At 41.4% G+C, this 25,994-nt stretch overlaps 2 protein-coding genes across 5 annotated transcripts in view; one reads left to right on the plus strand and one right to left on the minus strand.

The window, feature by feature from the left end:
• Positions 1–163: 163 nt before the first annotated feature.
• Positions 164–7,274, plus strand: LOC310861618 (caspase recruitment domain-containing protein 19-like). Of its 4 annotated transcripts, none has more exons than XM_083769136.1 (6): positions 164–293; positions 1,409–1,554; positions 2,448–2,604; positions 3,119–3,187; positions 5,513–5,578; positions 5,733–7,274. In XM_083769136.1, the coding sequence occupies exons 1-6, from the start codon at positions 287–289 to the stop codon at positions 5,873–5,875; spliced, it is 588 nt and encodes a 195-aa protein (XP_083625262.1). In that variant the 5' UTR covers positions 164–286; the 3' UTR covers positions 5,876–7,274. The 4 variants fall into 4 exon arrangements, with proteins under 4 accessions (XP_083625262.1, XP_083625263.1, XP_083625264.1 ...); XM_083769137.1 differs by having other exon boundaries at positions 5,760–7,274; XM_083769138.1 differs by having other exon boundaries at positions 5,811–7,274.
• A 6,082-nt stretch (positions 7,275–13,356) lies between these two features.
• LOC310862410 (ninjurin-1) overlaps positions 13,357–25,994 on the minus strand; it is a 15,273-nt gene continuing 2,635 nt past the window's right edge. Inside the window, exons 2-4 of the mRNA XM_083770308.1 lie at positions 19,517–19,757; positions 14,208–14,374; positions 13,357–13,406 (exon numbers count right to left, since the gene is read on the minus strand). Coding sequence (XP_083626434.1) covers positions 14,232–14,374; positions 19,517–19,757 — 384 coding nt within the window. The 3' untranslated portion in view covers positions 13,357–13,406; positions 14,208–14,231. The remainder of the gene's footprint in view (positions 13,407–14,207; positions 14,375–19,516; positions 19,758–25,994) is intronic.

Here is a 25,994-nt window from a genome sequence, read left to right on the forward strand (position 1 = left end):
AGTGACATGGATGGGAGTAGAACCTATCCTATGAATAGAACGTGTGTGTGTGTGTGTGTGTGTGTGTGTGTGTGTGTGTGTGTGTGTGTGTGTGTGTGTGTGTGTGTGTGTGTGTGTGTGTGTGTGTGTGTGTGTGTGTGTGTGTGTGTGTGTGTGTGTGTGTGTGTGGTCGTGCCATTAGGAAGAGCTGGACGTTCTACTGAATCTATCTACTCCATAGAGTCTAACTCTACCCGGCGGGGAAGGCAGGCTGCCTGAGAGGCGATCGATTAAAAAGTTGATCGGCATGACAGGTTGGTGTTGACACTTTACGGCACTCTGTAAGTCCACTCTCTGAGTAGAAGTAGCCCAGAGTGACTCCAGTAGTATAAGTATTCATATATTTTTAGACAGTCACCATGGCATGATTTGAGGCAGCTATATTGTTGAAACAAAACAGAATTCACTCACTTTCACTCACTTGTTTAATCTTAGATTTTTACTGTCATGTCATTTGAGCTTCAAACTCAGAGTTTGGTTTTGGGCATTACCTCAATAGCAGTGTCACATTTCTCAGCGAGTCGATTTCCCCTCTCCAACTATAAATAAATCGGGAGAAAGTTGGTATCTCGTCAGAACCATTAGTAACAGACTTCAGAGAACGCACATTCCCTTGTTGTTTTCAGTGCCGCCAGAAGATGGCGCCAGTTATCCGTTTTAAATGGTGCATTTATATCCAAGGCGCTTCACATAGATTGATGATTGATTGGTTTGATTAAAGTATTTATTAACATTTTGCAGAATGGTTACATTTCACATGAAAGCACAATTCAATTCAAAGACTGTTACTGTCAACGACACACTGATAAAGCATTAGGCTACGCTTGTTTACAAGAGGGTCCAAATCTGTGGTCCATATCAGTGACACATATCTGACACAAACTGAGCTTCCCCACAAACAGCTAGTATATCCACTTAAACACTATAGGCTACACTTTTTCTACAAGGACTTTAGATGAACTTGATACTGTTAAAATGTATTTCCATAATCTGTATTTACTTATCTCGTGTGTCGTGTCCCTTTTTATACCTCATTTCCTTTGAGAATGGTGAGAAAGCACTGCTCTTTGTTGACGTGCTAACCGCAATGCAATATTGCATACTAAAATGATTGGAGTTTGGAGAATTCCCCTGCCTGGTAACGCTATGAACTGTGAGTTATTCTCTTATCCAAAGTCTGAATAGATGTGGACTTTCCGAAAGTGTGCATAAAGGCCCTCACTGACTTACCGATTTCAAACAGGACAGCCCTCAAGCCCTAGACTAGAGGACTTTACGTGAATGAATGTGCACCAAGTTAGTGAACCATTGGAATTGGGCCCTTAAGTCTGTCCTCACTTACCTCATAGTTTCGGTTTTCCCTGGACAGACTTGGATGGCTATCAAGAGCGGCTCCAGCGGGACTCTGAGTTCCTGTGCTCGGACCAGCGGATGGACACTGACCTCTTGGACAGACTGGTCCTGCAGCTGAACAGAATCCATCCTCAGATCCTCAGTGACAAAGAAGCCCACAGGGTGATTAATTTAACACATGGCTGCTCAAATTGCTGACAAATGGGATGGCTCCAACAAACATCCTTAACCAGATGAACCGTTTTGATTGATTGCTATTGACAGTTTGCAGAATTCGTACAGTTCAAGGAAAGTACAAAATCTGCTAGACCTGTTCATATAAGGGTCCTCCATTTTCCTCCCTAGGCCTCTCTATTCTGGGACAAAGTTATTTTGGTATAGAGGGGGGAAAGGATAGGGGGCCTATATAGACCTATATAGACCCCTATGCTTTTTTTTAATTAAGATATATTTTTGGGGCTTTTTTGCCTTTATTGATAGATTAACAGTAGTCTGACAGGAAAGGGGGAGAGAGATGGGAGATGACACGCAGCAACGGTCATCGGGACCAGGACTCGAACCCGCGACACGCTGTCAGGCTGAATTACCAGCCTAGGTGCCTGGACCGCTCGGCCGGTCTAGGCCCCCTATGCTTTTTTAACATAGGGATTTTTTTAGGAATAAAGTTAGTTATACCTAACTTACCTATATATAAAATGTTGTGTTGTCTTGTCACACATATTTGAGCTTATTTTCTTTATTTACATAAAACCCAATGCAAAAAGCAGTTGAGATAACTTCTGGGTTGGACGTGATCCATGTTGCATTCTTAAAAAAATATTCTCTATCACACGATGGTGTCGCTCATCGAAAAGAAGAACAGATCTTTTCGCATGTCATGCGAAAAAATTATGTAAAGAAATTGTTAATATAGCCGATGTAAAAGTACTGCATCACGTCATTTCACGATGTCTTGTGAGCTTGTGCATCGGGTATTATTATAATTGTTTTACATTTAGAAAGTACAAAATGAAATATATTTATTTGTGTTTCACTATTTCACCCCCTACATACAGTTCAGGAACCTGATCATGGCCACTGAGATGCGATTGTCTGAGCTGCTAAGTTACCTGCAGAGGGAGGGTGACGAGGCATGTCAGGAATTCTACAGAGGTCTTCACATCCATGCTGAAGATGTTTACTGTAGCCTGCCCTCTAGAATCACACTCAGAGGTACAATGCTGTTTAGAGTAGGGGTTTGAAAACACTGACAAGTAGATGTGAAGGTATAGGCTTCACTCACAGGTCCCGGGACCGCACAGATATCCAGGGTTCAGTGTGTTTTGGGTTTGTTTGTTTGTTTGTTTTTTGGTCAGTTAGTTGTGCAAATATCCCCAAAACACAATCTTTTGGGTTTCTTTGGGGCTGACAAATATTTATCCTTCTATTCGACTACAAATAGGCTACTGTGTCATATTACTAGAGTAGTGTCACCAGGTTTCGGCATCTGTTTAAAAACTTTATCCAGTCTATCCAATGTAAACAATCCTACGGCACATTCTGCGAATCACACTATACATCTCTTCTCTACAGTTTCCTATACTAGCACAATAACAGCCCGTACATTTATAAATCAGCCTTAATCGTATCTAAGATCCCTGGACATATAGTTCATCCAGTATGTTGGATATTGCACAAGTTACATTATGTGTTTCTTACTAACTAACATTTATCTTCCAACTCCTAGAGATGGCCGACCCAAAAAGGACGAAGACTGTGGCAGTCCACCGACAGAGATATGTGCTCAACAATAACGGTATATCTGCTCTATTTCCCATATTTCTTCTTACTGTACCATCACGTTTCATCTCAAATGAGGAAGTAAAGTTATACTAGTGATATAATCAGGCCTTAAGGTAATAGCCAAGAAAAATACATAACCAAATAAATAATGTGTATGAATGACAAAAAACAAAACATATATAATTCTAAGGTATGGATGTGTAATCATAATGTGCTGTGTGCTCTCTCTGTGTGTGTGTGTGTGTGTGTGTGTGTGTGTGTGTGTGTGTGTGTGTGTGTGTGTGTGTGTGTGTGTGTGTGTGTGTGTGTGTGTGTGTGTGTGTGTGTGTGTGTGTGTGTGTGTGTGTGTGTGTGTGTGTGTGTGTGTGTGTGTGTGTGTGTGTGTGAGAGAGAGAGAGTGTGTGTGTGTGTGTGTGTGTGTGTGTGTGTGTGTGTGTGTGTGTGTGTGTGTGTGTGCGTGCATGCTCGCATGTTCGCGTGGGTGGGAGGTGGAACCTCTGTACCCCTCTCTGATCTTATCTGCAGCCTCAAATAAGCCTCTTTAAGCCGAAGCAAGCTTTGTTCCTCACTAAACGTATTTGTCTGCTGAACCTTTTAACCCCAAAACGTCCCCTCTGCAGGCCCCATTGCGCTGCACTGCACTACCATTCATGGTCCAATTACATTCAGTGCTGTGGTTTTGTGGGTCAATTGAGCTCACGTGTGGCTCCCTTCCAAATCATCTGCCTCTGTCACACATTCCTTTAAACAGTCAGTGGTAGGCTACTGTACGTTAGTCTACTGTACGTTAGTCTACTGTACGTTAGTCTCGCCTGGCAACGCTATCGGAGCTCTCCTCCCGCCGATACATCTGGTGACCAGCGGCGGACAAAGTACTCAACCCCAGTTCGAGTATAGATTTTCCTAGTCAAAGGTTACTTTTAAATATCAATCCATTGCGGTATTCAAATTTAGCCATTCACTTTATGTTTTCAAAAATGTTCAAAAAATATATAGATAATGTTGAAAAATAGCAGATCTGCTATTTTCACTATTTTCCAAATACGTCATAATGTCCCTTTTTAATTCCTTGAAATGTCAAAGGTACAATATTTGCTTTTGAAATGTAGTGGAGTGAAAGTCATGCCTATCCAAAAATACAAATACTCTAGTAAAATACATATGCTCAAAAAATTTACTTACTTTATGTACAGACTTGGTTAGTAGACTACTCAAGTAAAGTTACTGCCGACCACTGCTGACGACATCTAAATTGAATAGGACCGTCTTTGCATAGGTTCTACCATGCAGTTATTCTTTAAAACTCTGAACTGTTTCGACCCAGTTTTATCACCTTCATTGAATGTCAGATGTCTCCAGATGTATAAGCGGAGATCAACTAGGTTAGTTAGTTAGTTTATTTATCTCAGTCATTTACAGTACAGTACATTTCAGAATGAGGGTTACAGAATTACAGTTTGACTGAAAAGGTTTGGGCTGAAGTCGAAGCTTATTATGCCCACCTTATTAATGATTCAAATAATAGAAGGGAAAAAAGGAACAGAAAAAAACAAAAACAGGAACAATAGGAATGGGAAAAACTGATTCTCTATAGTGCTGTGCTTCTTTTATACCAATGATGAACAGAAAATACATATTTAGCTTATATGCCTTATAGTAGTTACGCCCACATACATTTAGCTTTTTTAAAGCGTGCTTTTATATTTGAAGTGGTTGCTACAAATATATATATATATATATCTTTTTATTATTGTTTACTTTTACTGCATATGTGTTTGTATATTTGTGTTTGAAGTGGTTACTTCAAATAATTTATATTATTTATATATTATTTTATTTATATAAATAAAATAATAGGTCAAAGGTTAATGTCAGTCAGGGAACTGGGTCATTCGTCGTTCCTTGGCGCTAATGAGGCATTTGCTCCCAAATCATGAGACTTGCACAAAGAAAAGAGAAGCCGCTTATTCTGTGTGTGCTACTGTGCTGTTGCACTTGTTCTGGGCCAGTGGTTCTCCAACATTTTCATGTCAAGGACCTCCAAATTGATTTATATGGCTGCATGCCCCCACCTGAAAATACTTTGTGCCATGGACCCCATACAAGATTTGTGTTGTTAAAATATTTCAGAATGTTCAAAAGCTTTCCATTCTTTTCACGCATTTCTTTGAAAAAACATCACAATGTCACGGATGTACACTGTTAAAGTGGTCAAGCTGATTTTTGAGCTATGCTAACCACTCCAACATGTGGCCTTGTGTGTAGGTCCCACAGACACATTTTGTTCATTTAGCTTGCATTGTGCAAAAGTAATTTACTTCTCTCTCCGTCACTGTAGGACCTATGTTCTTTCTGAGCTGTTTCAGCTTAGCTGCTGGCCTTGCTATGCTCTATTATTATGGAGGTGAGTCATACGAAATGGTGCAAAACAGGGGTGAAAGAATTCCAGAATATCAATCGATGTTGACGCACTAAGGGATCGAAGTATTCAAATGAATGTGACTATATGGATATTCCTCTTCCTGTGCTGTTGTTGATTCATTTATCTTTGCAACTAGATGTTTCCCTGGCTTCTGCGTTCACAGATGATAAGACATTGTTGAGGGCTACAGGTCCATTTATTCACTGTTCTGCAGAAGGACTGAAGTGGAGTAAAAGACGTAATGATGTCTGTGCTGAGGACAGATGCAAGAGAAAATGAGGGCCTAAATGAGAAGGCAAATTAACCAAACCCCTTTGGGGAAAACAGCCCACAAAATATGGCAAACACCTATACTACCAAACACCTATACCTATATAAGAGTGCAATCTTACGGAACTATACATATGAATTAATGCTACTTTGATTGTTTATCGTTTTCCAGCCAGAAGACAAAACATGATTAACTTGACACACATTCATAATGTTGTCTTTGCAAGTGTGTCAGAATGTCATGGCTGTTATATAAAGAGATATAACAGTCCGCCATGTGCTAACTCATTGCTTGAGTGTATAATGCTTGACTGGATCAATTATATGTAAACTGTTGATCATTAAGAGAGGAATGAACAATATTGATATAGCAAGCATACAAGTGCTTTGAATTCAACCTGAATTAAGTATCCAACTTATCCTTTGACTAATTTTATTGACATGTCTCAACCAGCTCACCATTAGCTTGCAGAAAATCTATTGAATATGGTAAATTGCACTTAACCTATCTTCAAATATCGATCACACTTCAAGTGTTTCATAAACCACTTCATTCACCAGGCAGTGTTACCTGTTAACTTAATAAACTAAGTGACCGCCTGATGTCATGTCATGTCTTATTGTTCTCAACATTATTTTGTCCAAAGAAAGGTTAATGCAATTTAATACTTTAAGAAATAAAGTATAACAAGTTTAAACATAAGTTATCAAGTTAAAGAAATCTAATGATTATTCACCCATGCCACATACGGTGAAATGGAAAATATGATACAAAAGGGACCCTCAGGGTTTCTTGTACTTGGCGACTGATCTTATGTATGTGGTGGAACGGTGGACCCCTGCCCGGTGATTGCTGTTTTTGGGGTGTCTCCAATCGAGGAACGGCTCACGGGTCTTCAGGCAAACGCTGTGGCATTCACAACGCTTTTGGCTCGTAGATTGATACTTCGACAATGGAAGTCGGGGAAACCTCCCTCGTTCAAACAGTGGGTCAAAGAGGTTCTCTCCATGATTCCCCTAGAGAAACTAAGGTACAACCGTAGTGGTTCTAAAGATAGATACATTATGACTTGGACCCCTTTCATAGAGTTTGTAGAAAGTATACCTTTCACTTAAACCCATATTCCCTTGTACAATCTGATACCTCACACTAAACCTGACATTGGGCGACCTCTGGTTGGAGGCCCTCAGTAAGTAGACAGTTGGATATAGAGCAATTTACTATCTAAACTGAAAGATGGATACAATGTATGTAACCTAGATACCATACCCTGATGGAAAATGCTGTTTATTTTATTTTATTATTATTATTTTTTTCTTCTTACTATGTTCATTACAGTACTTTCAAAACTAGTTTAATAATTACTTTTACTGTCTTGTACTGTCTGTCTTTGTTTTATTTGTCTTGTTCTGACCTTGATTGGGGGGGAGGGGGGGATATTTACATGTCGGATACAACAAAATGTACACATGTTTTTTCATTTATTCATCAATAAAAATCAAAATAAAGTGTTTAAAAAAAATAAAAGACAACAGGTATCTGCTGATTTTCCAGGCTTTATTTGACAGCCCCATAAAATAAAGCTCAGTTGCAGAGAGGGGCTATTTCACTTCAAGGTGTGTGCGACGCGTTCGTGCATGAGTGCATGAGCTTGTGATGGATGGTGGTCCAGAAACGGAATCGGATGCTGAGTTGAAGATGGACCTCCCGGTAACATAACATCTCACAAATGTAAGCAGCTCACTGACTGCTCTCAGGAAGGTTTAACTTGATGCAGAGCCACCAAAATCTAAAATTGCTGTACATCTTTATTTGAGGTGTTTTAATGTCCTATCAGTTACTTTACTTTACTTTACTTTACGACTTTACTTATGGATCCATTTGGTTCCATTTGTACACTCTTGGAGTTAAATTAAAACGTGTAAGAATGGAAATAGGCATCCTTTACCAGTGAGGCCTACATGTGTGCAACTGTGCATGCATTAATTTGCAGTGTTGCCTTCACTGCCACCCTGTGGTAAGATTTATGTACAACTCTTTGACACTACATTTTTGTACTGTGTAAATAAACTAGTAGTACTCTTATTAGTTATTAGTCTGTGGTATTTCCAGCCAACGTTGCATATTCTAACATCTCCTTTGTTTGCCCTTAAAATCTGTTGTATGGGTCATCCAACAGCAATAGATGTAAGGTTTTCCTTCCCTTGGGCTAAATCTGGAGGGAGTCTTAAGAGGGTCAAATAAAGATGGATGGGCCATGAATGAGTCAGCAGAATTTCCTCTTTCACCCTCTTTTCAGCCTCCTCTGCTCTTTTCTCTTCTCCCCCTCCTCATATCCTCTAATCTCTTCATTACTCTGCTCTTCTTCTCTCCTCTCCCCTCCCAGTAGTATTCAGACATGATGATCTTACTTTGACCATTAGCCTATACAAGTCAAGCAGAACCACACATCTATGTGTACCTCTTATGTATGGAAACAGCATTAGGCCTACTGTATGCATGCATGCACATGCAGGTATCCTACTATAAAGTCCACTGGTCACACTTGCTGGTGGAATGTGAGATTAATTCTCTATCAAGCGATTTATCAGACAAGTATTTGTTGTTGTTGTTTCAACAACAGTAACTCCATAGCTATTTAAGGCTTAAATAGCTATGGCTGTAGTCATTACTGCAGCTGACCCCGGTTAGAATCCGTCCTGAGTCACTTTACTGCATCTCTCTCATGCCTTTCCAGCTTTCCTGTCTGTCTTGTCTCTCCACTGTCCCCTAAAGCGCAAATGAAAAATCACACCTGTGTGAAGTGAGGGGCGCTCTTATCATCGTATCATCATGATGTAACATGTCGATTTGTTCAGACACATATGACGTACATTCTCCATTCATTGTGAATGAGAATTGTCATGTGGATCTTGGACATCATGTGGCCAGTCTTTGACAACTCCATATTTTTGGCAAAGTTTCAGCACAGTCTGACTTCCATTGAATGTGAGCCGCTGATCTGTCCTGTGGTTTACAAGATAAGTCTGCACACACACACACACACACACACACACACACACACACACACACACACACACACACACACACACACACACACACACACACACATGTAGGTCACACGGAGCATGAGTTATGCTTGTTCAAAGTTTATTAGTTAGTTTATAAGCTATTCAATCGATTGCTATATAGTGCCCCCATTGGCCAATTGGAGTAAAATGTTGCCCGTTTGGGCCTCTACTAGGGCTCATCATCAACGTGTGATGAAAACACTGACTGTGCTGATAAGACCCAATTATTGAAATCCCAAACATGGAATTGATTTGGTCCATGCTAAACTGTACAGTGGCCGACTTGACAGTATCCAGGTTTTCTTTAGAAAGCTAGGACACTCATTTAATGCAGAAGATCTATCATTTGTGTAGCATGTTAAAATAGACACCTAATTTCACATTAGGTGTCCATTAAGGCTAGTAGGTATATGTGTCTCTGGTCATATTATTGACCACTCGTTCTGTATATCTGTGGCAAAAATAAATTAAAGATGTGATGAAAAGGTTCATCACAAGCCGGCAGAGATGTCTAGAGAGAGGCCTTCTGGGAAACAAAGGGTCACGGGTTCGAGCTCTGGCAAAGGTGCCTACCGGCGTGTTGTTACCATGTGGCTCCGTAGCAGGTGAGCTGTCTAGAAATGTGTCTGTGAGTTTGTGTGTCAGAGGCAAATCTGGCAATCCGCTGTACTGATCACATGTCTTGTGCAGTGCACACTGAGTGGGAGTGGGTCTAGGAGGTACATCCTATGCACAGCTTTGTGTGTTTGTACCACAGACTATGATGATTTGATTGGCTGAGCACGGAATGTGATGATGTATGATGAATCATGTTACATGTATGATGATAAGAGCACCCCTCACTTCACACAGGTGTGATTTTTGGAAATGTTTACCTTTAGTTTGATAATGGTCATACGTGTACGTGGTTAAGTTATAGATGACTGACTATTTTTTTAGGCAATGATGTATACATTAAGATTAACTTGGGGAAGCCACTTTCACGTCTTTAATCCCTTCTTCCATTTCAACACTGGAAAGGGACATATAGATAACGTTATGTCCATTTAGCCAGCATGGTATATGTCATGTTCTCCGTCACGTACTGTATGGCCAATGTTCTTTCTGAGCTGTTTCAGCTTTCCTGCTAGCCTTGCCAAGCTCTATTATGGAGGTGAGTCATTATGAAATGATGCAAAATAGTCTCCCCTAATTATGAGATAGGATGTTCACTTATGAAGGGATAATGAACATAATTGATGCATGGCTTCTGCATTCACTGACATGGAGGGCTACTGTATCAATTTCTTCACTGCTCTGCAGCAGGACTGGGAAGTGTAGCAAAAATACAAAATTATTTCTTACACTGAGGACATCCAAGAGAAAATGAGGTCCTACAATATGAATGCAAATGCACAAACCTCTTTGGGGAAAACGGCCCACAAAATATGCGTATTTGCTATGCCTTAACCTCTCATACTAGCAGAGCTACAATATAGAGAGCAAAATTATTAAACGACAGTTAGCAGCTCTGCTTGTTCATCAAAGTTCAGTCAGAAGACATTTTATTATCCACTGGACATGTATCCATGTTGTGCTTGCATTTGTGTGTCAGATTGTCATGAAAGTGATGTTTGATTTTTTAATCTAATAATTTCATCTTTCAGTCCAAGTGGATGTTTGTGCCAAATGCCATGAAATAAATTCCCTAAAACCATTTCTCAGACTGTTTCACAACTCATTGCATTGTACAATGTCATCACTATACTGTATTAAGAATTATACTTACTTTTTACCTAATGTTTTATGTCTGACAACAATATAGTAAGCATGGTATTTTCTTAGAATTAAATCAATATTGAACTTGTCCTTTTGTCAGTTACAACATACATTTTATTGACATGTCTCTTCAAATACTCAGCAACCAGCTCTCCTAACTCAAGTGCCTTACTCTGCTCAGGAGCTTTCAAATGTATTGACTACATTGCACTTAACCTATCAACTTAACTTAACCACTTCATCACCATGTGGTGTTATCAGTACTTACCTGGTAAGTGGTAACCTTAACTGACTGCCTGCAGTCTTATTGTTCTCAACATTATCTTGTCATGACAGTGCTGAAGAAAGTTGTCTCAATCGTTATACATTTTAAATTCATACGTATTGAAGACAACTAGCTTCCAAGTTGATACCAGAGCAAGTTGGCAGGCTGTATTGCAAACATATGAAATGATAAAACATTGAGCAGTGCTTGATAACAACAACAACCAATGAAATGATAAAACATTGAGCAGTGCTTGATAACAACAACAACCAATGCACTAGAGGGCACTGGTCCTCTAATCAGTGAATCACACAATGATGTTTTGATATTAAGCTTTGTTGAGAGCAATCAGGTGCAATGGAATATCCTCAAAAGCTAGAGCAAAATGCAAAAGGACAACATGTAAAATATGCAGCTTATTTCTCAAGGATTTATTTGACAGCTGGGGGAGTATTTGGTTGAAGATTCAACATTGAGTTGTTTATTGCCATATGAGTCAAGGTTGAATAAATTATTTCACCGCAACAGAAATCACTTACACAAATTGTAAGCGGGTTGGTTTGTTGCAAGTATCACCAGGGATCCTGGGAGACAATTATTAATTATCCTACTTCAAAAGACTTCTTGCTGATCATATAAATAATATAGGCAAAGGGAACCGCTGATATTAGACCCCTACAGAGCCAGTCTGCCACACTTCTGCACAGAGATAGCAAGAGCAGTAGGCCCTAGACAACACAGTGTGTGCATGTGCGTGCATGTGTGTGTGTGTGTGTGTGTGTGTGTGTGTGTGTGTGTGTGTGTGTGTGTGTGTGTGTGTGTGTGTGTGTGTGTGTGTGTGCGTGTGTGCGTGCGTGCGTGCGTGCGTGCGTGCGTGCGTGCGTGAGTGAGTGCGTGCGTGCGCGTGTGTGTGTCATCAATCTGGATCTTGGCCCGTCTGGCTGTTTCCACGGTTACCAATGATAAGTTGAGGGGAAGGAAGAGAATAAAATTGTGACATCGTTTTGTGATCTGAAAGGTGGCTTACCAAGATCATATCTGGTGTATCCTGTAATTAGTGTATAATAGGCTATAAATTATGTCCAAAACATATACAAACAGACAACACTATTGTTGTTTTAAACCATCCAACTATATAAATAGCGTATCAGATGCTCTGGCGTTAATTGAGGTTTCACTGACAGTGCTGAAACACTGTCTAATTAAGGCCTCAATTTTAACAAGTAGTTGCGCTTGGATGTGTGCCATCCTGCGTCTCTGACTCACCAAACACCGGGTCAGAGAACCCACAGACAGAAATCTTCTCATAGCTGAGACATGGCACATCCAAACAATGTTGTAATTGAATGTTAGTTATGACGTTTGTGGCCGAGCGGTATATACTGGTATAGTGTAAAAATGGTGAGAGTTGGGTGAGAGTCTTGAGTCACAGGACACACCCTGCTCTCTATACATTTGCTCAGCGCATCAATCACACCTCGTGGCTCAAGCTGTCTGGAAAAGGCCAAAGACGTCTAGCCCTGACCTCATGAATGCGATTAAAAATGTCTACCTGTGTTCATTTGCATAATTGTGTAAGTGCACGCGTGCGCGCGCGTGTGTGTGTGTGCATGTGCGCATGCATGTGCGTGTGCATGTCTATTTGTATTACTATACTTGTATGAGGGAATTTGACGAATAGACAATGTGAGGACAACTTTCCTGGTCCTCAAGATAAATGGTTGTTTTATATGGTTAAAAGGTATTTGGGTTAGGCATTTTAGAAGTTAAGTCCTATAAACCTTAGGTTATGGTTGGAGTTACAGGTATCCCTGATTTATACTAGGTTGTGAGCCGGTCTCGCACACCAAAAATAGCAAACCTGTGAGTTTGTAAATCTGCTGAGTACAATGTCAGCCCCTAACCCGATTTAGTGTTAGAAATTGGGAGGAAAATTGTAAAGTGTGTGTGTGTGTGTGTGTGTGTGTGTGTGTGTGTGTGTGTGTTAAGTGTGCGGCGCGTGTGTGCAGTCCATGCAGACTCCTGTCTGACCAGCTGTACAGTGTTCGGAGTCGGGGTAACTCAGAGGCAAGGCAGGAGACAGACGGTGAATGTCACATGTCCACGCTTGTTGTTGTTCTTATCTCCTTTTTCCTGTTTGGCCTGTATAAACAAACGTCCCTGTTATTCACTCACACCGTGACCAGACCCCTCTGTCTCTCCTGCTGTTCCCTCTCCTTCTCTCCAGTGGTGGAGCAGCGCAGCGGTGCACAATGGCATTCCATGTTAAACAATCGGCAGTGGGCTTGTGTATTGCCTTGTTTGCCAGTGGAAGTTTCTGCAGGGGCCTCGAGAGGTCAGTGTGTTTGTAGGTCAGGTAGAGAGGTCAGGAGGCTGGTAAGGTCATGAGATGAACGCACATGGGAAACCTGCTGATTGGATGAATTTCTATAGGAGCACAAGGCCCTGTTTGTAGAGCGAGTGAAAGAGAGAGAAAAATAGGAAGGGAGTAAATTAAGAATGATTAGGCCTACTTAAAGCCCCGATCACGGGATTGTTCTAACCATATACAGTTGATTAGTGTATTATATTCTTAAAGAGTTTTAACAATATACAAATAATTATATAAATGGTTGCAGTCAAATTTGAAGCCTATTACAGGCCCCGTAATTCTACCAATTCCCAAAAACTATTGTCTTGTTGACCGGAATCTATCAACTAGTTTCATTTCAAGGACCCCCAATTTCATTTTACATTAGCCACAGACCCCATTTAGATAAGATCTTTATCTCTGGTTTCACAATCTAATAACATATTTATTGTCAGACATGATTTTGTACAATACAGTCAATTGGTCCAGCATAGTGTACAGTATGTATGTACTGTAGGCATAGCCATTATATGTAGGCTACTGTAATAACGGTCATTCATTTAGCTGGAAGCCCCCTCCTCAATGACCCCTGGGGGTCCCCGGACCCCATGTTGCAGACCACTGAACTGGAGAATACAAACATTGTCCACATTGGTATTTATTTATCTAGTCTTTCTAGTCTTCTATCTTTCTAGTGGTGGGGCTGCACATCTGTTTCCCATTAGAATCATTGTTTGGGCCTTTAACCCAGCTGATGTTATTGAAAATTTAACATAAAATATAATAATTGCTGACTCACTCACTATGAACTTTTATATTTTTCATTTTAAATAGTTTAGATGTATTTTTGGAAATGGGGCTTAAAGGTGGTTACTAAACAAATCAAGGGAGAATACCTGAGTGTGTTTTGAGGTTTCTTGTTAGCCACTGTGGCCGGGCTTCTGGACGCCGAAGGCAGTAATGAACACGTTGACCACCACTATGATGAACACCAGACATGTGGCCACGTTCTCCAGGACGTCCAGCCTCCAGTGCTTGTGTTCATCATTCAGGTTCCATCGTACTAAGGACAAAATCACGCCACACACACGAATGCACACACGCACGCACGCACGCACGCACACACACACACACACACACACACACACACACACACACACACACACACACACACACACACACACACACACACACACACACACACACACACACACACACATATACACACACACTTGCAATGTTTTCACTTAACAACATACTGGATGTCTTTAGCCTATAAGAGTAGATGTGTGCCATGTAGAAACATTGTATATATGGCAGTAAACATTGCCTATACTGTGGATAGTGTAGAAACATTGTAGAAACCACTGATTCACTGTCTTGTTGTTGTCGTTGTTTCATGCCTTTTTCTTTGTTTTCTTTAATGCTCTGTAAAGTACTTTGAGCTGCATTTCATGTCATGAAAGAAAGTGTATTATTAATATTATTCTTGTATATAATGGGTAGTGTAGAAACATTGTATATGTATAGTATGACCGCTGCCCCACCATCCTGAGATGTTCTGGTGTTTAAAGGGGCGAAACATCAGTGAAGGATGGCTCCCAGCTGATGACCCTGCAGCTGGTATTTAGGTAGCCTATACTGGCTGAAGTGGGCCTGACGGAAGTGGCCCGAGAGGTTCCAACACCAACCTACGCTTTTTTAACCATCAGGTATGTGGTCAGGTGCAAGCCTGGCTCAGGGAGGAGGACGGCCCTCAGCCCCTGCCATGCAGAGTCTAGGGTCACTATATCTGGTGAGCAAGGGACAAGGCCAGGATGTCTCACAGCTGAAAAACCTACAGCTGGCGCTAAGGCACCGTCGGAGGAGCGTCAGGGAGGAATTCCCTGTACGTACCAACATCTGCCTGTCATAAATTCTTTAGTGTGGATACTGTATGGGTGTAGAAAAAAGATAAAGTATATGAGCATTTGTGCCTGTCGTACACATGCGCAGAGCAAGTTCAGTCAGGGAACCTCAGTGCAGTTGCTGCCGGCCGTTAATTGGGCCGCCTCAGCATCACGCTCTCATTCACATGATTCACTCAGCCAATCACACACTCGCTCCATCTTCATACCGGCTACTTTAACCAGAGGTTTGCATTTCTCCTACTGCTTCCTTTCTTGCTGCTGCTGTATCAGCGTGCTGCTGTATACAAACCTGCTGCTCACCCACCTCCACCCCAGCTACCACCTGTTGTTTTGGATCTACTGTTTAGGTATGGGGGATTCAGAGTCCCTATGGTCGGGACTGATGCGCTTGATCTGAGTACCTAAAAAGCAGATCCAATACATCGCCAAACCATAATAATTATATTGCTCATTTTATATTCAATAAATATATATTCCATCCATTCTTCAGTTGTCCTGACTGAAGTGTATATATATATATATTTTTTTTTTTAAGATATTTTTTTGCGGCTTACGCCTTTTATTGATTTTTTAAGGGACAGATAGTAGGCTGACAGGAAACGGGAGAGAGATGGGGGGATGACATGCGGTAAAGGCCGTGTCGGGTTCGGGAGTCGAACCCGCGGCACACCGCGACTGGATCACCAGTCCGGTGCCCAGACCGTTACACTACGGCCTGGGCCGACTGAAGTGTATTTGTGTATACATTGTACGCAGTATGTGTGTTGTGTTGTGTAGTGTAGAGTGTAGTGTAGGTATGGGACCTCAGATGTCCCTGACTGAACCCATAAATGTGAATAATGAATGTGGCGAGGAGCGACGAGGGAACCAGAGGTTCAAGGGAAATTCTCTTACTGAATTTGTTTGTCTTTGTAACCGGTGTTGACACTAAGATTTCCGAAAGGACTTGCCTATCGTTCAGCACTGCATACAAACAGATGGCTGTTAATTGTATTGGCAGATACATATAGTTTATACTATTTGTGTGTGTGTGTGTGTGTGTGTGTGTGTGTGTGTGTGTGTGTGTGTGTGTGTGTGTGTGTGTGTGTGTGTGTGTGTGCGTGCGTGCGTGCGTGCGTGCGTGCGTGCGTGCGTGCGTGCGGGCATGCGTGCGTGTGTTTTGTTTTGTACATTGTGTACAAGTGTGTCCCTTGAGAAGTACACGGATATAATATAATATGCAGAAAAGTGGAAAAGTGATAAATGCTCTGAACCAAAATACACAGACTACCTTTTTTGTTTTCCTTTCAATGTTTTGTTCCAGTAAATTCAGAGCAAAAACACCGGTGAATTGCAGCCATCATGTGATGTGATCCGATGATTATATGTGCGAGTGTGCGTTTGCATGCGTGTGTGCATGCGTGTGTGCATGTGTGTGTGTGTGTGTGTGTGTGTGTGTGTGTGGCAAATTAGCAGAGGTTAAACTGTGCAAAGACCTGTGTGACTGCCCCTGCCTGAGGGTGGGGTGGGGTGGTGGTATGTAGGCCATTCACGTCATGCACCACTGACTCCAATAGAGACGGGACTGGAGTCACCAGAGAGGAAAAGTGTGTGCGTTGGGGGGCGGGCGTACAATATGGGCAATGTTGAGAATAGTTGAGCAGATGGAGGAAGTATGTGAGGAGAGAGAAAGGGATGGAGGGGCTCAGGGGCACATGTTGTTGGAATAGTTGTGGCAGAAATGGGATTAGGGGATGGATGATCAAAGGGGGGAATGCGAGAGACAGCGTAATCATCATGTGTGTTTAAACTCACGTGCTTGGACGTTTTGACGTCAACTGGATTTGAGCTTCCTGATACATAGAGAGAGGCACATATCGGCATGTGGTGCCCGTTAAAACCACTTGAGCCCTAGCATCCCTGCTCTGGGCGTGATATACAGTAATAGGCAAACATCTGACAGAAATAGGCACATATTCAGCGTCTTGACACGTGAGCTTTAGATCAGCTATTTTCGGTAAGAGATTTGGTGTGGAGAGACATTTCAATGTTTTTAATTAAGGCCTAAATAAAATTGGTTTTAATTACGTTGTGATTTCATTATCCTAACATTTCTTATTTCTACAAATGCTCACATGCAGGTTGAGCGCTATCATTCTCTTTTAAATGGAATATGGAAATTACAGCTTTACTGGCCTGATGTTCAGTCTGTCAAAAAACAACTTTAATGTCACATCACATTACAGGTTTACAGTAAAGAAGTGGGCAAAATAATGGTCGAACAAGCTTCATCATTGCAGTTTCAAGACAGGTGGAAAGAGGTCAGATATCAATATGGGGAGTGTGATATACATAAGGCGCATGGTTAAAAATAGATGAGGTATAGTTAAAAGAGGAGCAGACGTAGCATCTATTATGCACCTTATGCATACTGTATATTTCACACTGCCATGTTGAAATCTGATCTGTTTTTCTGTTTCTTTCTTTTTCTATCTCTTTCCACCTTTCTTGAAACTGCAATGACGGGAGCTTGTGCGACAAAGAATTTCACCTACTCCTTTACACCTGTGAAACTGTGACGTGACAATAAAGCTATCAGTTGAAATAAATAAACATACGGTTTCACCATGAGGTGCATGGTTTAAGGAAAATATTAATACAATGAGACAGTTATAACAACACATATTTGACATAACCTTTTTTTGTTCATGTTTCTTTTGGTTCATGGCCTTTTTTCTGTCTAGTAGGCTACATGTTTTCTTTTGGTTCACGCCCTTTTTTTTGTCTAGTACATGTAGTGGCACAAAACATACGCATTTGCACACACTCAATCACATACAGTACATGCATGCTCGCAGACGCAGCCCATTAGCCTCTCTCGCCTCCCAGTAGCCCCCACCCCCACCAGTGCTGACAGCAGCACTAAAGCCCAGTGAACCCTGACCCGGTGGCAGGTGCCCGTTGCCTTGGTTGCAGCCAGGGTCTTGTAGGAAATGGGTTGTTTGTTGTGGCAGCCTTATATATGTTTCAATAGTTTCTTTTTTGTTTTGTATGTCAAAAAGAAATAGTAGTAGTAGTAGTAATAGTAATTGTAATTGTTCCCACTTGCCAGTGTGTGCACATTAAAATTATGACGTCATGAACAGGGCCTCCCGATCCTTAAGGCCGCCCCTGGATACACTTATGCCATATCACAATAGTACAATATCCAAAATCACAGACAATATCCAGTCTAATATCATGATATGGATATAATATTTTTATAATATAAAACATTTTTTTGTTCCCAATCCAATTCCGATTATTTGCGAACCCTAAAAACAACAGCTCCGGTGGACAGGAGGAGGGCAATAACAAACAAAATGTCAAGTGAAGGTGGACACTGGACAGTAAAGCTGAAAAATCTTCTTAGCGATTATTATATCGATACATTTTTCAAATCGAGAAGCGCATTTTCCCCCCCTAATTTAATAACGTTATATACCAGTAAGGCCCAGGTAGGACCGGGCCTTAATTTTCGCCTGTTGAGAACTCAAGTTTTCGCCGGCTGCCGGGCGTGGCTGCACTAATAACTTTGGGGCAGGCCCGTCTAGATTTTGAATGGACAGGTTGGCCTGTTGAGAACTCAAGTTTTCGCCGGCATGCCGGGCGTAGCTGCACTAATAACTTTGGGGCAGGCCCGTCTAGAGTTTGAAGGGACAGGTTGCATGGCCTGTTGAGAACTCTAGTTTTCGCCGGCTGCCGGGCGCGGCTGCGCAAATAACTTTGAGGCAGGCCCGTCTAGAGTTTCAAATTTGAATGGACAGGTACAAGTCAAAAGGGAGACATCGAAGAGGAAGAATGGATGGGGAAGGATCAACATATGGAATTTCAGAACAGGTTCTGACATATATCCATATATGGAGATCTAAGGGATGACATCAGGGATCTGCATATATGGACTTAACTGCAACAGCAGGTCGCACTATGACATCAGGGTCTCCACATGATGTCACATGATGAGACCAACTGATGGGAAATGCGCGATTCCATAGTTAACTGTGACCTTTGGTCGCAATCAATGAATCAATGTATTTATTATAATCGACTAAACTGATTATTCTGATTAAATACTTTGCCCTATTTCATATTTTGTCGAGCAACAATGTTGCACAACAACCGACACAGCCATCCCAAAAGCCCTGTCGTTGATGGGGATAAAAGTAGTCGTGTTTAGGCCTCAAAGACCCACATTCAGATCTTATAGAAATTGGGTCCCGGAACTGGTTCAGGAACCAGAGCCTATATGAAAAGTCATAGGGAATGCATTGTCTCACCCATGAAGATGAGCAGAACACCGACAACAATCTGTAGACAGATGGAGATGCTTATGAGGGTGATGACGGCGACATAGAAGGAGAACTGTGGTCCTTGGACCAGCACTGCCTTCAGCTGGGAGGCGTTGGCCATCAACAGTGCCACGTCCAGCATGCTTTCAGCTGCACTCTTCTTGTTGACGTAGTGGTTGATATTCAGAGGGGCTCGATTGGGGTGAGGCCCGTCGCCCGGACGAGAAGCCTAAAGACACACAGAAACACATTGAAACGCCACACAATAATTCTGCTGGATGGAAATCATCCTCTCCTCCTTGCTTCAAGAAATGGCTTAATAAGATAACTGTAATCATACAGATGGAGAGAATCAGACATTCATAAAAATATGGACTTCAAAGACCACCTAAAAGGATAGGTGTAAACAGATTTGGTCAGATGAAAGATGTGCACAATGTATGGCAGTGCTGTTTGTCTGTTTTAGTTTTGTTTGTACAGTATATTAAATCAATACAAATAATTGTACAATCTATTAACCGTAAATATGATACTGGCCATAGTGTCAGCTGGTCTTCCACAGTTAGTATGGTTCTGTACTGTACCTCCTAGAAGACAGTGCCACATGGTTATCAGATAATGTTTGATTGGCATTACTGAAGCAATGTTCTATATAGCATACAAGATAAAGTGTCAGGGAGAAGGTTTTCCTTCCTTACTTCCTGTGAAGGAAGGACGGATATGGGTATTAACATACAGGGGCTGACTTCATTATGTGGCACACACCCATTATGGGAGAATGACCTTTGGAAACAGAACCATTAGTAGGCAGACGACATCTTGACACAGTTTCAGTTCCTTTAAGACATTAAAGGAATGATGTACTAGTATGTATGTGTGTGTGTGTGTGTGTGTGTGTGTGTGTGTGTGTGTGTGTGTGTGTGTGTGTGTGTGTGTGTGTGTGCGCGTGCGTGCGTGCGTGCGTGCGTGCGTGCGTGCGTGCGTGCGTGCGTGCGTGCGTGCGTGCGTGCATGTATGTATGTATGTATGTACTATGTTTGTATGGATAGACGGACGGACAGACAGACAGACAGACAGACAGACAGACAGACAGACAGACAGACAGACAGACAGACAGACAGACATTTACCACACATTTCTTTCCACGACTCGGTCTGTGTCTAGGAGGGATGTGCGCAATTCAGAAACCCGTCTTCCAGTAACATCATCGATGGGGAATCCAAGCTAATAGAAACAGCAGGCTTTCTATTCCTAAATAGTTACAATGCAATATTGAAAGCCATCGTTCTCACGATAATACAAAGCTAAAAAAATTTTTTTAAATAAATTGTTTATAATAAATCTACCTGACGATGATGTCACTGGAAAACGTGTTTCTGAACTGCATGCACACAGCCCTCCTATATGAGACACAGACCGAGTAGTGGTCTGTGATCATGAACATCAGTGAGGACCAATTATATGAAGATAGGTTGAAAAGTGGTGAAGTCGTACTTTAATACAGTGTGTTTGTGTTGACTTATTGTTCCTTATCTAAGTGCAAATCCAAAATAGCTATGAGCTCATTAGTGTTCATGTGAACCATGCCCTTCACCCGATTCCACTGAATAGTGGACATTGTTGACATTGCACGTCAAAGCAGTATCTTGTGTTTGTAAACATACTGGTGGTGAATGATAGAGAGAACATTAGATTATGTTGTGGTGGGTCATCATCTGTGTAAAGTCCACTGTCCAGTGTGTCCAGGCACCACTGGGTATTGGATTTGGATCATAGCTATAGCTTTCTTCCACCGGGGAAGATCCATATGGTCGATGCTGCACACTCTCATGTCAGCTGACCTGGTCCAGGGTTTCTCGGGCCCACCAGTGTGGGTATAGCAGTGGTTCACAAACAGTGGTGGCGTGCCGTCAGACAAGTCCAGGTGTGCTTTAGGACTTTTAACAACCACATGATCTACAAGCTCATGTTGCGGCGTGACAAGTGAGCTGTAGATACTAGATCTGCTAACTTTTGAAGATTTGTGAAAGTATGACATAACTTTTTATTTGGCATTAGTAAATAAAAAAGTAATAACATGTGCTATGGCAGCTACTTTGCATGGATGCATGCATGCCTCGAGATTTGACTCTCCCAATGCTGTGTCTCAGGAGGCACAAAAGTTTCCCGACGGCCCTCACTGCATGTCATCCCCCCATCTCTCTCCACATTTCCTGTCAGCCTACTGTCTGTCCCTCCATAAAAAATATAAAATAAAGGTGCAGACTGTTTTTAAACTTCCCATGACCCACAGGTCACTGTCGTACCATGGAGTATAGTCTAAAATTAAGCATTAGACAACATCCTGTTTGTCAGTGACCAACAGTTGATTACCAAATCCAGTTGGGATAAATTGACCACAGCCCAGGCCAGTCATCTGTTCTCATATTTTAAAAACATATTGCAAGCTATGCAATGTCTAAGTACGGATAAAAGTATTCTTACACTTGTATTAGAGTGATGCTGAGCTAACATGTGGAAGTGCTTATCTCCAGTCTGTTCCCGTGAACTCTGTAACTCAGAGAGAACATATGTACAATGGATCTACAGGGCTGAAAGGTTTAATGTGTGCTAGTTTATTTAAGAGGGACTACTCTGTAAGATGATTAATATATCATATTATAGCAACATTCTCAGGTGTTTCCTGGCAATATTTGTGGAACATTGCAGCCAGAGGGCTCTATTTTCGTCCATGCTAATTGCTAAGCCTCTTATCCCTAAACTACTTTGCCTTTTTTACTATTTTAAAAAACATTTTTGAATCTACATCGACATTAGTGCACAAACACCCATTTCCTATAGAGCTGGCTTTTACAGTATCAGTGATGAACAGAACCACAGAACTGCTATGGACCATCTTTCACTGTGATCCAGGAATAGAGACAAGGGGGTCCGGAAATGCTGCATTAGTATAGAGAGAAAGGAGATGCACTCTCTAATTTGCAACAGATCGAGCACAGCTGAATTACCATCCCCGTGTGTGTGTGTGTGTGTGTGTGTGTGTGCGTGGATATTAAAGGGCTGAGCTTGACTTGCAAGCCTGTAGGCTACAGCAATTATTTTGATTGAGCTGGTTCAAATGTTTTCAATTAATTTGATGTGATAACAAATTGACATTGGCATGGGTTGCACGTGCCATTGGCCAGATTATTTGGTTTGCTGAGCATCTACTGTATGTACTAATGTGTAAACACAAACATTGGCTGTGATTGGCTGATTATGCCATAGCAATGATTTGATTGCTATGGCATGATTGGAGCAACGTACATATTGAAGATAAAAGTGAGTTCAGAAAATAAATGGAAAGGTCAGGACGGAAATTGTGATTGGCCAGAATGAGATGATGTATGATGATGTATGATGATAAGAGCGCCCCTCACTTCACACAGGTGTGATTTTTCTATACCTTAAAGCAGTAACTTTCTGTCCCACTCTCATTCAATACAAATGCTAGGCTACGTTGTTTTGTTGATATTGTCCCACATTTTCCCCTCCAAATAAGTAAGATTTTAGTTCATGCCTAGCACGGCTAACCCATGAGTGTGGGTATGACACAAATGGTACAGTGTCATGACGTTTCAGAGTCACCCATTCAAACACTGAGCACACGCTTTTCAAAGAAAAGATGATCCTTCATCCATTTCTCATCAACCCTCAATGAGCTAATGGTTATGAAATCACAAGTCATGCCTTAAGTTAAAAGTGCAGTTATTCCTGAAACATTGTACTCAGACTTTCCTTCCAGCTACTGACAAATCTATAGTGCTGTTTCTTGACTTATTGATACTCCCTTTTTATGTACACAATATTAGGCAACAGATGATAATGTTCTGTTGTCCCTTCATGTCATATTGCCAGCATACTGAGTTCTTCTTAAATGCAGACCTCGCAACTATTCCTCTCAGCAGAGCTCTGCTCCTTATATATATAGTCATATAAGCCGAACTTTATCATAAAGTATAAGATACTGAACATTTTCATAATATTAAAGGTACAGAACATTATTATAAAGAAACTGCTGAATATACTGCTCGTAATGCTCATGCGCATTACAAGCAGTATATTCAGCAATTTAGGCTGGTGCATTCTCCAACAGTGAGAGCAAAAATAAAACAAAGAAAATTACTACCCAAAGTAGGCTATGGAAAACCACATCCACTTTTGATGCACATTTTGTTAAGGTTGAAGTTCATGGAACACAACCCATATTCACATATTTGCACTGAACGTTTGTTGTCTGTCTCCCATGAGAAGCAGCGAGCTCATCAGTCATCTAACCGCAACAGATCCATTGTTATTTTAGACAGGCTAAAACCAAAATGTATTGGAAGGTCCTCATTAAGTCAATTGCTCTCTGCTGGCCCCAGCTTTTGGTGCTTATTTTTGCGATAGATTATTCACAGTGCATTCCTTGTTTGAAATGGTCTCATGAGACATGCAAAGGAGGAGGAGGGGTGTAGAGAGGGGTGTGGACGAGAAGGTTTTTACAAAACATATTTCAGTCAGGTGTCTGTGATGACTTCCAAAGAGAAAATCAATAGTCCCCAGCCTTCCTTCGATCCTTACTTCCTACTTCCTTGTGGTGTTGGTCACATTCAAGCAGTGAATGATGAATCACTCATCATGTACTTAATTATCTGTTTTGAATCTCAGGTATGTTTCCATTGCATAGTTGTCTCATCAACCTAGAGTACACACTTTAATGAACTGACACCAACTATTTAAGCTACGTTGACAAACAAAACTAGTTTAGCCTGTAAAACTTCCTGTCTCCTCATGTCCCCAAGTAACACTGTCCTCTGGAAGGCCATCTGCAATAACCTAATATTAAGTATAATGCGCACCCATTCACCTTTGCAGCTAAGTGTCCCTTTCTCGGACTGCAACTGTAGCCTACTTACTGTATAAGACCCATTTATTGAAATCCCAAACATGGAATATACTTGGACCATGTATTATGCCACATATAATGCCTGTCTCAGGACGGCCACCAGTATACAGTGGATAACTTCCCAGTCTTTCTGGGTAAGTTGGGTAACTATATAGCTACTTTAACCCTGAAATCCCAATTTTGGGCATGTCATTATAGGCTAAGAAGAAAGGACAATTGCTGATCTACAAGGTCACAACATGCCGTAATGTGTTGTGAGCTTGTAGATCGGCTTTTCCCCAAAAATAAGTTTTGATAAATTACTTATTTTAAAATGTGTAGCGCAGTGGAATAGAGTAGACACTATGACACGTCAAGAGTCAATTAGTACTATAGGCTATACATTTGTGTTCTGGTAATATCATTGATCTTGTTTTGCATGTCCGTGGCAAAAATAAAATATTAATGGAAATGTCCATCACATTCACAAGCTGGCAAAGTGATTTCCCCGGGTGCAGATAGCTGCTGTATTATCATGGTTATTGGTGGTGGCGGCAATATTAATACTTTTTGTCTGGATATATCAAATCCTGTGTTGAGGATCACACAAGAATAGCATCACTTTATGGACAAAATAACACCCAAAAGGGTTCATAATTTCAGTCTGCTTGAGGTGTAATGCAGCTTTAAACAAAATAGCAGACAGTGGCACTGGTACACATCTGAACTCATCTTCTCACAGTGCGGGTCAACCACATAGCCGACACTTCTCAGCTTCAATGATGTTTTTCATACCAATCATTGCATAGAAGCATCATGGTTTTGTTATGCGTACACACCCATGGTACTGTGCCAAGATAACTCACAAATCAAACGCACGTACAGTACACGCAGTCAAGTTGTCTACAGTCTACCGATGTTAACCATCTCATACCCTCACCCTAACCTCCCACGGGGAAGCCCACCTAAACCTAACCTAAGAGTCTGTTTCATTATTTAATAATTTAGTTTTATGAAGGTTTACATTTTATACTGTGAATGAATTGCACTAGCAAAGTATAACATGCAGTGAGGACGGAACGTTTGTTCTACCCCATTGGTTCTCTGGGGTCCTAATATAAGGAGTGTTCTACCCCATTGGTTCTCTGGGGTCCGAATATAAGGAGTCTTCTACCCCATTGGTTCTCTGGGGTCCTAATATAAGGAGTGTTCTACCCCATTGGTTCTCTGGGGTCCTAATATAAGGAGTGCCGTAACAGAGGCCTGTCATGTCAGCTGTCACTCAACTCAATGAAGGCGTGTTTTGGGCTGTAAAACAATCTGCCCATTTTGACCTATTTAGTTTTTCTTGCAAATATTTGATGCTGCTGCTTTAGATTCTACCAGCATATAAACACAGCAGAGGCCCTTCCAGGGACCCCTGGGTGCCACAGGCACACAGTTTCATTCGACTATGAATGGGCCTTTTGCGCCATGACACAGTACGTGCCCTCTTGCCCTTATATGCTCCAAAGGCTAACTGAGCTGACAGTCCTGGTCCACCTAAATGCTCCGGGG

The sequence above is a fragment of the Protomyctophum parallelum genome, assembly GCF_964188405.1.
Source record: "Protomyctophum parallelum genome assembly, chromosome: 7".
In the NCBI taxonomy this organism is placed as follows: Eukaryota; Metazoa; Chordata; class Actinopteri; order Myctophiformes; family Myctophidae; genus Protomyctophum; species Protomyctophum parallelum.